At 45.2% G+C, this 12,808-nt stretch overlaps 1 protein-coding gene across 3 annotated transcripts; it reads left to right on the top strand.

Moving 5' to 3' along the window:
* Nucleotides 1-654: 654 nt before the first annotated feature.
* On the top strand, nt 655-11,879 carry LOC101413674 (CMRF35-like molecule 6). 3 transcript variants are annotated; one of them, XM_023590861.3, is made up of 6 exons: nt 655-978; nt 1,515-1,853; nt 2,903-2,956; nt 3,427-3,541; nt 4,283-4,399; nt 5,333-7,385. In XM_023590861.3, exons 1-5 carry the CDS (start codon nt 918-920, stop codon nt 4,392-4,394), a joined length of 681 nt encoding a protein of 226 aa, XP_023446629.1. In that variant the 5' UTR covers nt 655-917; the 3' UTR covers nt 4,395-4,399; nt 5,333-7,385. The 3 variants fall into 3 exon arrangements, with proteins under 3 accessions (XP_023446629.1, XP_023446628.1, XP_023446630.1); XM_023590860.3 differs by lacking the exon at nt 5,333-7,385 and adding an exon at nt 7,783-11,879 and having other exon boundaries at nt 656-978; XM_023590862.3 differs by lacking the exon at nt 2,903-2,956 and having other exon boundaries at nt 663-978; nt 4,283-7,385.
* Nucleotides 11,880-12,808: the final 929 nt, after the last annotated feature.

The following is a 12,808-nucleotide window of genomic DNA, read 5'->3' as shown; positions in this document are numbered from 1 at the left end:
CAGGAGCTCCTGGTGCTGGGCCCATCCTTTCCAGAGAACAGCCCCTCTGAGTCACTCAGCCCTGCCCCTGCCTCCTGGGAAGGCCCTCCCCTCCCTGCTCCCTGCAGAGACTCCTGGTGATGGAGGAGGGTGCAGTGGGCCCCAGCAGCCCGTGCCTTTGGGCTGGCCGTCCTCTTAGTAAACCACCTTTGCCTTGAGCCAGTGAGTGTGGGGAAGGGGCAGCCCCAGCCCTATGTGGTCCCAGCTTCCCTCCTCTTATCTCCACCCTCATCCCTGAATCCTACTCGCTCCATTCTCAGTTCTCAGTCCTGGTTTTCCCATGGACAGAGTTGGGCAAGAGCATAACAGGGGGGCTCTGATGGCCACTCTGTGCTTAGATTGGAACAGGGTAGAGAGAGGAGGGAGCACCAGCTCCAGGTAGAGCCTCCTGGGGCCCATGGGGCTGAAGGTGGGGGGGAACAGGGCCCCTCATGGTCACCACCAAGGTCAGAGATGAGGAGGCAGACTGGACTCCACGCCCAGGGGACCTTAACCAAGAGAAAATGACATCTCCAGAGGGGTGAGGGCCCCTCCTGGAAGGAAATACCCCACGTGTCTGCTGTGGGCGGATGTGAGGTGGTGAGAGGAGCAGGCTGGGAGCCATGGGAGGGAGGTGACCCCACAGCCAGGGCTCCAGCTCCTCCCTGCCCCCTGGGACGGCACCAGGCCCCGGGCGTGCGCAACCAGCCACACACTGCTCTTCTCCCCAGCTTCTCCATTCTGACCCTCTGGAGTTTAAGTCCAATGTCAGGGTTGCACAAGGAGCAGAGAAGCTTGGAGAAAGCAGAAGTGAGACAAGGACACAGACTCTCCTGAGGAGGCTCAAGCCTGTGGCCGGCTGGGGCCTGGGCTGTCGCGGGGACGTCTGTGCTGGTGAAATGGCCCCGTGGGACGGGGCCGCGGTGCTGCCCGCAGCTCTGTTCCTTCTCCATGTCCCAGGTGAGAGAAGCAGCCCCGGGTGGGACCCTCTGCTCTGCTCAGTGGGAGGAAGGGTGTGAGGAGGAGAGTGAAGCCAGCACCGGGAGAGGTGGGGGGAGCGGAGAGCCGGGGGCTGAGAACTGCCCAGGAGCCATCAGCACCTGCCTGCCCGTGGGCCCTGAGCAGGTGGGTCTCACCCACTGCGCCTGGCTCAGAGAGAGCGCTGGGCAAGGGCTGGCACCTGGGATTGTCAGCACTGGAATTAGTTTACTAGGAATAAGGTCTTGGTACATAACACTCATTCTACACATACATATACACATACACACACACATACACATACACACACCTCCCTCCCTCTGCCTCTGTCTCTGTCTCTGTCTCTGTCTCTGTCTTTGTTTCTGTCTCTCCAATCATCCCTCTGAGAGCAGCACCAATACCTGGGTCTCCCTGGCCACTGCCTTCTCCAGGCCTGGAGGGTTCTCGAGGACCTGACCCCCAGGACCCTGCTGGCCCAGCCCGCCTGCTGAGGAGCCGGCCTTGGGCGTGTCTTTCAGGCTGCCTGGCTCTGTGGGGCCCCAGCGCCGTGACAGGCACCGAGGGGGGATCTCTGAGCGTGCAGTGTCACTACGAGGAGGAGTTCAAGGCGCTCAACAAATACTGGTGCAGAAGACGTTTTATTCCACCATGTGACAAGATTGTGGAGACCAAAGAGTCAGACAGCGAGGTGAGGAGAGGGCGTGTGTCCATCAGGGACCATCCTGCAAACCTGACCTTCACCGTGACCGTGGGGAACCTCACCAAGGATGATGGAGGCCAATATGGGTGTGGGGTCGACACTCCATGGCTCAGCGGGTTTCATCCTGTTGTTGAGATTGTGGTGACAGTGAGCCCAGGTAAGCCCCATGTACCCCATCCCTGAGCCCCTGAGTCTGAGCTGGTTTCCCTGTCATTGGTAAAAACTTGGACAGAAGGACCCAGAAAGATGCGGTATTGGGGACCATGACTTGGGACACGGTGTGTGTGTGGGTGGGTGGGTGTGGGTGTGTGGGTGTGCATGCTCAAGGGTGTTTAGCCTGTTAGTTAGTAGCCCCTGCCTGTGGGACACACTGACACCATCTCAGTCTGAGTCATTTATTATGGTGGGTGGGAAATCCCTGGGTTGGGGCTCTGTGCTGCCTTCTGTCCTGATGAGAGCCTTTAAAGTGGGACCTGTGGGAAGTGGACTTGGCCCAGTGGTTAGGGCGTCTGTCTACCACATGGGAGGTCCGCGGTTCAAATCCCGGGCCTCCTTGACCCGTGTGGAACTGGCCCACGTGTAGTGCTGATGCGCGCAAGGAGTGCCCTGCCACGCAGGGGAGCCCCATGCGTGGGGAGTGCGCCCCGTAGGGAGAGCTGCCCAGCGGGAAAGAAAGAGCAGCCTGCCAGGGGTGGTGTAGCAGGCATGGAGAGCTGAAGCAGCAAGATGACACAGCAAAAGGAGACACAGTTTCCCGTGCCGCTGACAACAACAGAAGAGGACAAAAAAAGAGGACGCAGCGAATGGACACAGAGAACAGACAACCAGGGTAGGGGGAAGAGGGGAGATAAATAAATAAATAAATACATCTCTTTTTTTTTTAGTTTAAAAAAAATAAAAAATAAAAAATAAATAAAAAGCAAAGCTTACTCAATATGTCATTTTTAAACATTGTTTTCTCATTGTGATTTCGTCTCTAGGTCTCCTGAATTCTTCTTTGGTTGGTTTTGGTTTCGCTCTGACATTTTGGAGGTTTCCTCATTGTCCTTTGTGTATATCATATTAGGAGGAAGGTGCTAAAGCCCAACTGCTCCGGCTGTGTGGGTGTCAGTCCTTGATGACCTGGGACTTCCCCACAGGCCCCTTCCTATGGCTCCACCCAAGTCCATCTCTGCTGACCTTGCTTCCTGGTCTTCACTCTCCCAGGGAGGATCCTCCTATTGCCTGCTGGGGCCAAAAGTCTGGCTGAGTCCACTCAGGGTACTTGGTGACCCTCTGTCTGTGTGGGGATCTGCTGACCTCATTGTATTAACTTGATGCCTCATCCCAGCCTTTGGCTATGCCTGACTGCCTGGTTCCTACTTGCCCTGGATCAATCTCACAGAGAGTAAACTTCACCCCATCCTGCAGATAGATGCAGGGGAGGAAGCTGAGGCAGTGAGGATGGGATGAGACCTGGGGGAAGGTGTTCCTTCCCCTAACATCAGACCTCATGGGAGGGGTGATGCTCCCATCCCACCTTGGATGGAGCACCTGGGATGGCATTGGGGGTGGGGGTATCCCAGGGCTGTAAGTCTGCTATGGCCATGTAGGATGTTGGTCTCAGGACATCCATCCAGCATGCCCTGAACCACCTCATCTTGTGACTTCAGAGCCCCTCAGTTAAGGGTAAGTTGGAGACCCAGGTAAGGCTACTGGCCTGACATGTTCTTCTCCCTCAACCTCCACAGCAACCTCCAGTTCCAAGAGCTCCACAGGGACCCCCGACTCCCTCACATCCCTGGCAGCACCCAATGGGCCCCGGACAACTGAACAGGAGCCCCCTGTTACTAGCCAATATCCACGGTAAGGGGCTGGCACCCCAGGATTCTGCCACTGTTTAGTTTTTCCTCTAGGGTGAGGGGATCCCTTCACCCAGGTGCCTCATTTATTCACTGATTCCCACTTAATTGTTTAGTCCTCCTAAGTGCTTTTGTGGGCACTGCATAATGTATCAAACCAAAGTTACATGATCCTGCTGGATAGATTATGAACAAAGGAATAAATCAGCACATAAGTTCATATAAATATAAATATGCTTGTTTTATCAAATGCTATGGAGAAAAGTCCATCCCTTGGGTTTGGGAAGGGTGTGTGTGGGAAAATGATTGGGATTGCCTTTTTATATACTATCATCAGGAGAGCGCTGGCTGAATAGAGGACATCTGGTAGACCTGCATGAATGGGAGCCAGACAACAGGTGTCTTCAGAATGAGGAAACAGTGAGGACAAGTGGTCTGAGAAAGGAGTGTCCTCGAGCCCACTCTAGGCAAGGGCAGGGAACTTCTGCCCCAGGCCCCAGATATCTGATGTCCCCTGCACCCTCTCCCCTTCTTCCCTACCAAGCCCTGCTGAAAAAGTGTCATTCTGCTTTGAAGAACCCAGTTCTCTGAGGCAGGTTAATTCATTCATTCCTTCAGGGTCCACAGGATTGTTCTGATGTGGTTTCTTGGTGCCTCAGGAACTGGGTTTAGGGACAGTGGAAGAGGAGCTTCTGGGTGTCCCCTGAGGAGGCAGCTCACCATCTCTCACCGTGTCCCCCCACAGGTCCCTGCTCAGCAGCGTCCACTTCCTGCTCCTGGTCTTCCTGGAGGTGCCCCTGCTCCTGGGCATGCTCAGTGCTGTGCTGTGGGTGAACCGGCCTCAGAGAGGATTTTGAGGGAGGTGGGTCAGCCCAACATGCGAACCTGTAATCCCGGGTGCAAGCCTAGTTCACAACAGAGCCCTGTCTGTAGATGCAAATGACAATCTGACCAAGAAATCCTCTGTCACTGACAGTGTTTCTATCAGAATTCTCTGTAAAATTAACATATGCACACTAAAGAGTTTATCTAAGAGTTACTACACTCTAAAGGAAAAACACTCTTGCATGTATGTCAACAATACCGATTAAGGAATGCATCGCTTTTCCTTGATTTTTGAACTTTGGAGCTTCTTTCTTCCATATGGACAAGGATTGCCCACATGAGTTGAATATTCTCTCCTCTTTGTAGTGATCAGCTATGTAACTTCTGGCACATATTGATTTCTGCATCTTTTTTGCTCTCCGTATTGTGTATCATTTGTCTACTTCGTGATCCCCAAGCCAACATAATACTGTTTTAAAAACTATACTTTTTTTAAAAAGTCTCATCTCTAGCAGGACTATCGCCATAGATTGTTGTTTCATACTGAAAATGCCTTTGCCAATATTGGCCCTTTCTTCTTCCCTATAAATCTTAAATTTAGCCAGTTAAGTTTCACTAAAAACAAAACAAAACAAAACAAATAACTCTGTTGATATTTAAATGTAATTGAATCAAAATCATCTTTATGTTAAGGAAGTATCCTATCCATGAACACTGTACGTGATGCCAATTATTTTTGAGCTATTTAAGTGTCTTTTAGTAATTTGTTTTATTTTCTCCTTAAAAGGTGCTCACATATTTGTTCACTTTAATTCTGAATACATAATTGTTTACTGATATTTTAAATGGGCCAGGGAGTGAACCAGGACCTTATATACAGGAAGCTGGCATTCAAGCAGTGAGCCACATCAGCTTCCCTGAGTTGATTTTTCCCTTTGCTTGCTTGTTTTTGTTTTTGTTTTGTATTTAGGAGGCACCAGGAATGGAAACTAGGACCTCCCGTGTGGGAAGTAGGCACTCAACTGCTTGAGCCACAACCGTTCCCAGTATTGCATTTTCAGACTGTTATTTTTATGTGTGCAGTTATAAAATTGCTCTTTGTATGCTGATCTCACATACAGCAACTCAGCTGACATCTCAATAATTCCTTTCAGTTTTACTTACAATCAATTCGATTATACCTGTCTAGAGTTTTGTCTCTTCCTTTACAATTCTCATATATTTTATTTCTGTTCTTACTACATTGTGAAGGATAAGCCCACAGTCCAGCAGTCCAGAATTCAAAGTGGTGACTAGGGGCATAATTTTCCTCTTCCTAATTCATAAGAAGTTCATGTAATGTTTTACCATTGATTGCATTTGTTTTACCATTATTTGTAGAAGGTTTGCTTATAGATACCTTTCTATTCCTAGATAGTCATGAAAGGTGATGGACTTTGTATACTGCTTTTTTAATGCATCTATTTACAAGTTTATGTGTTTTTTTCCTTTGTTCAGTCAATGGGAGATTCCATAAATTTTTTTGTTTTTTTCCTTCTTCATTTTCTTTTAAATGTTACATTAAAAAAATACGAGGCCCCCATATAACCCCCACCTCACCCATCCCACCCCTCCCACATCAACAACCTCTTCCATCATCTTGGCACAACTACTGCACCCAGTGAATACATTCTGGAGCACCGCTGCACCACATGGACAGTGGTCCACACTGTAGTCCACACTTTCCCCCAGTCCACCCAGTAGGCCATGGCAGGACACACAACATCCAGCATCTGTCCCTGCAGCACTACCCAGGACAACTCCCAATCTTGAAAATGGCCCCACACCATATCTCTTCTTCCGTCTCCATACCATCAGCAGTCACTATGGTCACCCTCTCCACATCATCACTATAATTTCTTCCCTTACTAATCACAATAGTTCCCCAGCAGAACACCAGTAAGTCCACTCTAATCTATACTCTATTCTTCCATCCTGTGAACCCTGGGATGGTTGTGTCCAGTCCCTCTCTACATCAAGAGGGGATTTCCACATGGATGATGGATGCAATTCTCCTGCTTACAGCTGTAGGCACTCTTGGCTCCCTGGTGTGGTCATTGACCCTCTTCACCTCCCTGTCAGCTGGCCAGGGTAAGTCCAACAAGCCAGAGGGTAGGAGCTGCAAGTCTGCTCAGGGCCTGGCTGTCACATGGACAGTCCAGAGATTCAGGTCTCCTGAGTATACAACAACCCAAATGCCAACCACAGGTCTGGTAAAATTAATAGACGAGGCATGTGTAGAAAGATCACATCTGAGTCCAACTCCATCACACTCAGGAACACAAACTCCAAAGTAGGGCCAATTGACATGGCCCTGAACTCCAGAGCCATCTGCCATGACAATTGAACCTGTGGGTCTCTGCAGCCCTCAGAAGAACCAGCACCTCGGTTTCCTTGGCTGTCTCTGGTACCCTGTTGAGGTGTGCATAAGCATCACTCCTCTAATGACCTCCTGACTCTTTTTTGGAGACTCATAGCCATATAAACTCACTTGTGCTTTCTATTTCCCCCTTTTATCCAAAGTCAAAAAGCGGTTTTTAACACCTGATATTACATGAAGGCTGAGATGTTCTGCCAGTCTGAGTTGACCTCTTTGTTCAAGGTCTTTTTCTAGTTACATCATCAGCTGGTACTTGGTAGTATTTCCTTGGCAGCAGGGAGGCTCATCCCTGGGAGTCATATCCCATGCTGGGGGGAAGGCAATGCATCTACATGCTGAGTTTGGCTTAGAGAGTGGCCACATTTGAGCAACATGGAGGCTCTCAGGAGGTAACTCTTAAGCACCCTGCAGCTCTAGGCCTAGTTCATATTTCAGGCACACAGACTCATAATCAGAGCCATCAGTATCAAGGGCTCATTGTTGAACCATCCATCTTTGTTGGTCTTTGCCATTGCACTTGGGGGATTGTTGCTGTTCCATCCATAAATTTTTTATGTAGAAATAATCTTGCATCCTGCAATAAACCAAACCCACTTGTATTGTATTCTCCTCTTTATATATTGCACTCATTCACCTAATCTTTTGTTTAGAACTTTTGCAAATAGCTCATGAGTTAATTCAGTCTATAATTTTCCTTTCTCCTATGACTTTGTTTGATTTTGCTATCTTGCTATTTTGGTTTGCAGGTTGTGTTGTTTATTTTTCTGTTCCTTGGAAGAGTTTCTTTAAAATTAGAAAGATTAATTCCTTACATTTTTGTAATAATTTTCCTATAAAAGCATCTGCACCTGAATTTCATTATGGGAAGATTTTATGGTTCTAAAATCTTTTTTGTTCCTTGAATCAGTTTTGCAATTTATGCCTTCATAGGAATTTATCCACTTTGCCTGTTTCCAAAATATTAACATAAAATTATTCCTAATACTTCTTTATGGTGGCAGACTTGGCCCAGTGGTTAGGACATCCATCTACCACATGGGAGGTCCGTGGTTGAAATCCCAGGCCTCCTTGACCCATGTGGAGCTGGTCCATGCACAGTGCTGATGCGTGCAAGGAGTGCCAGTGCCACGCAGGGTGTCCCCCACGTAGGGGGACACAAGGAGTGCACCCCATAAGGAGAGCCGCCCAACGCGAAAGAAAGTGCAGCCTGCCCAGGAATGGTGCCATACACAGAGAGAGCTGACACAACAAGATGACACAACGAAAAGAAACACAGATTCCTGTGCTGCTGACAACAACAGAAGTGGACAAAGAAGAAGACACAGCAAATAGACACAGAGAACAGACAACCAGGATGCGAGGAGAAGGGGAAATAAATAAATAAATAAATAAATATTTTTAAAAATATTTTCTTATATTTTTCATGTCTTCTTCACCTATACTTCTGTTATGTTTTTATTTTAAATATTGTTCTTTTTATCTTTTTTTCTTTATTTCTTGTTTACTTTTGCCAGAGGTTTGTCAACTTATTAATCTATTTTCAAAGAAACAACTTTTGTGTTTGTCTGTTTTTTAAAAGTCTCTACACTATCTTCATTTTCTATTTCATTTAATTCTGGTATCATTATTTTAGTTTTTCTTTCTTCTAACTTTTTAAGTTGATGACTTAGTTCATTAATTTTCAGACTTTCTTCTTTTCTAAAATAAGCATTTAAGGCTATAAATTGTCCTCTAAGTACCAATTTAAAGGCACTGTACAAGTTTTTATTTATGGTATCTTCATTATGATTCAGTTGTAAATGTTCATTCAGCTGTAAGTAGAATTTCTTCTTTGACCCAAGTGTTTTTTCTGGGGGGAAAAATGTTTTTAAATTTTATATTTTTGTTGTACAGTTGATATGATACTGTAGATATTTGGCATTGTTTATGAATACAGAATTTGGTACCAAAGAGTGGGGCTGTGCTTTTGCAATTACCAAAATGCTGGAACAGTTTCACAAATGGGTAAGGGGTATTTTTTGGAGCTATTGTGAGGTGTTAGATAGAAAAGGCCTAGAGTGCTTTGAAGAGACTTTTTGTGATGCCTTAAAAGTAAATGATGAAACAATTATTGGAAACTGGAGGAGGGGTGATTCACGTTTTAAAGTTGCAGAGAACTTAGCAAGATTGTCTCCTGATGTTTTATGGAAGGCAGAATTTCAAAATGGCAAGCCTGGGCCTTTAGCTGAAGAACTTTCCAAAGTAAACTCAGAGAATGAGACTTGGCCTCTCCTTTCAGCTTATAGCAAAATGCTAGGTGAGAGAAATACGTTGAGAACCAAATTGTTGGGCACAGCAAAACCAGAAACTGATTCTGGAAATTCCAAGCCTCTGGAAATCAAGCCCCCAGATGATAGTGCCCAGTTGAGGACTCAACTAAACTTGGATCATGTAAATCAGGATTGAAGACATAGCTATCTCAGAAAGGATTATGGAAAGTCTTATTGTTTGATGACTTGATCCCTGCTTCTTGCATGCCATACCAACAAGCTTTTTGAGAGAGCTGTATGAGCAAATCCACCATCAGCTTGGACTAAAAGGACATGTACATGAAAAATGGAGGGGAAAACAGCTTTAAGAGAATAACTGTGGAAGCTGAGATCCTGAATTAAGACACCTTCCCAGGCCAAGAGAGGAACCCCATGCATGTGTACAGAGAAAGTGAGTTTGCCCCAGCAGTTGAGGAGGGTGGATGTTCCTGCCTGCTGTTGTGGGAAAAGTTGCTGCCGCAGGGTACAGAGAGGGTGGAGCACATTCCCCAGGGATTCGGGAGGTTAAGGTCACCACCCCATAGGTCTAAGAGTGGTGGGCCTGTCCCCCATGGATTAGGGAAGACCAGGGCACCAACTCGTTGCTCTGAGAGGGTTGGGCCTGTATGCCAGAGTTTAGGGAGGATGTCGCCTTCACCTCACTGACTAAGGGGGTTAAGACTGTAACCCAAAGATTGGGTAAGGTGTGGCCATCACTGCAAAGTACTGGGAGGGTGAGTTCTAGTGCTCAGTCACCACCCAGGTGCTTGAGGATGGAACCAAGAAAATGTCCTTTGGACAAGCCTGTGGAAAGGGTGGGTCCCCATGAAGCCCCAAGGAGAAGGAATTATCATCTTGAGAATGAGTCTTAGACTTTGAAATCAAATGATGTATACCTTACAGATTTACTGAACATTAGAGGACTGATGACTCATTTTTCCATCCCAATTTCTCCTTATGGTAATGAAAATGTTTATCCTTTGTCCATTTGTATACTGAAAGCAGATAGATGGTTTTGTACATTTCAGAGGTCTACAGCCAGACAGGACTTTGCCTGAAGACAAGCTGTATTTCTTTAAACTGATTGTGATATGATTCTGTATTTAGCATTGCTACTGATTTAAAGTTTTTTAAAAATATTATAATGTCTTTTTGGAATTCAGAGGGTGGAGTGTATCATTTTGGCACTGTTTATGAATTCCAAAAGTAGATATTGGATTGCATTTGTTAACTGGTCTGTTCCTCTGGGCATATTTGATTGTATCAAATTTAGAAGTTTCACTTTTACTTGATTAAATTATGATTAGTCTTATATTGGGCCACGTAAGTAGGACATTGCATCTCCACCCCGTTGGTGGGCAGGGACTCACAGAGAAAACTACATGGCAGAGAAGTTACTGGAGTTTTAATGCTGGAAGCCTCAAGAAGTAAATACACAGAGAAGTAGATACATGAGGAAAGAGAGAAAGTGCCATTAGACAAATAGAGGCCCAGGAAGAGAGACAAGCCATTCACCTGATAGTTTATAGTTGGCCTTGTGGAGAGAGTGGAGCAGCTGAACCCAGAGGGAAATGAGCCCTGGGAGAGAGATGACACTTATCCCAGCCTACAGCTGATATTGGAAGTAGCTAGGGCCATGGAGCCCTAACAGGAAGAGGAAGTCTGAACCCTTGCAGACATCAGCAGCCATCTTGTTCCAACACATGGCAACAGACTTTGGTGAGGGAAGTAATTTACGCTTCATGGCCTGGTAACTGAAGTTTCTACCCCAAATAAACACCCTTTATAAAACCCAACAGATTTGTGGTATTAACATTTTGCATCAGCACTACTTTAGTTGACTAATACATATACTGATTCTTTGATATTTGTTTTGACTTACTTTGTGGCTTGAACAGATTCATCTAAATTGGTTTTTTTAAAAATATTTAGGGAGGTGGTACAACTCAGTGGTTTGTGCACCTGCTTCCTATGCATAAAATCCTGAGTTTAATCCCCAGTACTTCCTAAAATAAATATATAAATAAATAAACAAACAAACAAATATTCTCATTGTTTAATATGTTTCAATCAGGTCAATCAATTTAATGACGTTATTCAAATATTCTACATGCTTATGGATTTTTTCTTTGATCTATCATTCCCAGAAAGAGATTTCTTAATAACTTTCACAAAGATTGTGCATTTGCACTTTCGCTTTGTCATTTTTATATTTTTGCTTTATCTATTTTTAAGCAATATGATTATGTAGAGTCAAGTTTAGAAATGGTAATGTTTTCTGATGAATTCGACCTTTTAGCAATACCTGGTGGTGCTTTTTTTTTCTGATGATGCCTTTTGTCTTGAAGTTAATTGTATTCTATATTAATATAATTACACCAGTTTTCTTTAGTCATTTCCCAGGGTATTTTATTCCAGTCTTTTATCACCAACCTTTCTATACCTTTATGTTTTTGTCCTCCCTGCTCCAAGATGGCCCCTTGTCTGTTTGCTCATTGTTTTTGTTTGTTGTTTGCACTCATTGTCTGATTGTTGTCTGCTCATTGTCTGTTTGATTTTCCTTTAAGGGGCACTGTAAACAGAACCTTGGACCTCCCATGTAGGAGGTGGATGCTCCACTGCTTGAGTCACATCAGTTCCCTGCCTTTATGTTTTAATAGATTCCTTGTAAACACCCCAAGTTTGGATTGTTTTAGCCCAAACTTGTCATTGATGTCATATAAAGAGTATATTTATTTATTTTTTTATCAGAACATTTTTTTGTCTTTATTTTTTTAATGTTACATTAAAAAATATGAGGTCCCCATATACCCCCCACCCCCCTCATCCCACTCCTCCCCCCATAACAACAACCTCCTCCATCATCATGAGAAATTCATTGCATTTGGTGAATACATCTCTGAGCACTGCTGCACCTCATGGTCAATGGTCCACATCATAGCCCACACTCTCCCACAGTCCACCCAGTGGGCTATGGGAGGACATAAATGTCTGTATTTAGTTTAATTTCATTGACTGGTGTGATCTGATTTATTTCTATCACATTATTATTTATTTATTAGAGAAGTTGTGAGTTTACAGGACAGTCATGCATAACATGCAGAATTCCCATTTATCTCCCATCAACACTTTGCATTGTTGTGGGACATTTGTTACAAAACTGAAAGAACATCTTCAAAATGTAACTACTAACTATGGTCCATAGCTCACATTTAGTATATTTTTTTCTGTACATCCCTCTATTATAAACCCTTGGTGTATTAATCAGCCAAAGGGGTGCTGATGCAAAATAACAGAAATATTTGGCCGTTATAAAGGGCATTTATTTGGGGTAGGAGCTTACAGATACCAGGCCATAAAGCATTAGTTACTTCCCTCACCAAAGTCTATTTTCATGTGTTGGAGCAAAATGGCTGCCGATGTCTGTGAGGGTTCAGGCTTCCTAGGTTCCTCTCTTCCAGTCTTGCTTCTTCCTGGGCTCAAGGTTCCTCTCTTCCTGGGGCTTGCTTCTCTTTCCTCTGTGAGCTTACTTCCCAGGGCTCCAACTTAAGGCTTCAGCATCAAACTCCAGCATCAAAACTCCAACATCACAAACCCTCCAACTCTGTCCTTGCCATTCCTTTTATCTGTGGAGTCCCACCCCCCAACAAGGGGTGGGGACTCAGCATACTAATGACATGGCCCAATCAAAGCCCTAATCACAACTTAATCACACCCAGGTACAGACCAGATAACAAAC

Source organism: Dasypus novemcinctus, chromosome 21, assembly GCF_030445035.2.
Source record: "Dasypus novemcinctus isolate mDasNov1 chromosome 21, mDasNov1.1.hap2, whole genome shotgun sequence".
In the NCBI taxonomy this organism is placed as follows: Eukaryota; Metazoa; Chordata; class Mammalia; order Cingulata; family Dasypodidae; genus Dasypus; species Dasypus novemcinctus.
The sequence above is the reverse complement of the archived record's forward strand: the minus strand, read 5'-3'. Positions and strand labels throughout refer to the sequence as shown.

Coding starts and splice junctions, on each gene's coding strand:
- LOC101413674 (XM_023590860.3), top strand. CDS start 918: ATGGCCCCGTGGGACGGGGCCGCGGTGCTGCCCGCAGCTCTGTTCCTT. Junction 979..1,514: donor GTTCCTTCTCCATGTCCCAG/GTGAGAGAAGCA, acceptor CGTGTCTTTCAG/GCTGCCTGGCTCTGTGGGGC. Junction 3,542..4,282: donor GTTACTAGCCAATATCCACG/GTAAGGGGCTGG, acceptor GTCCCCCCACAG/GTCCCTGCTCAGCAGCGTCC.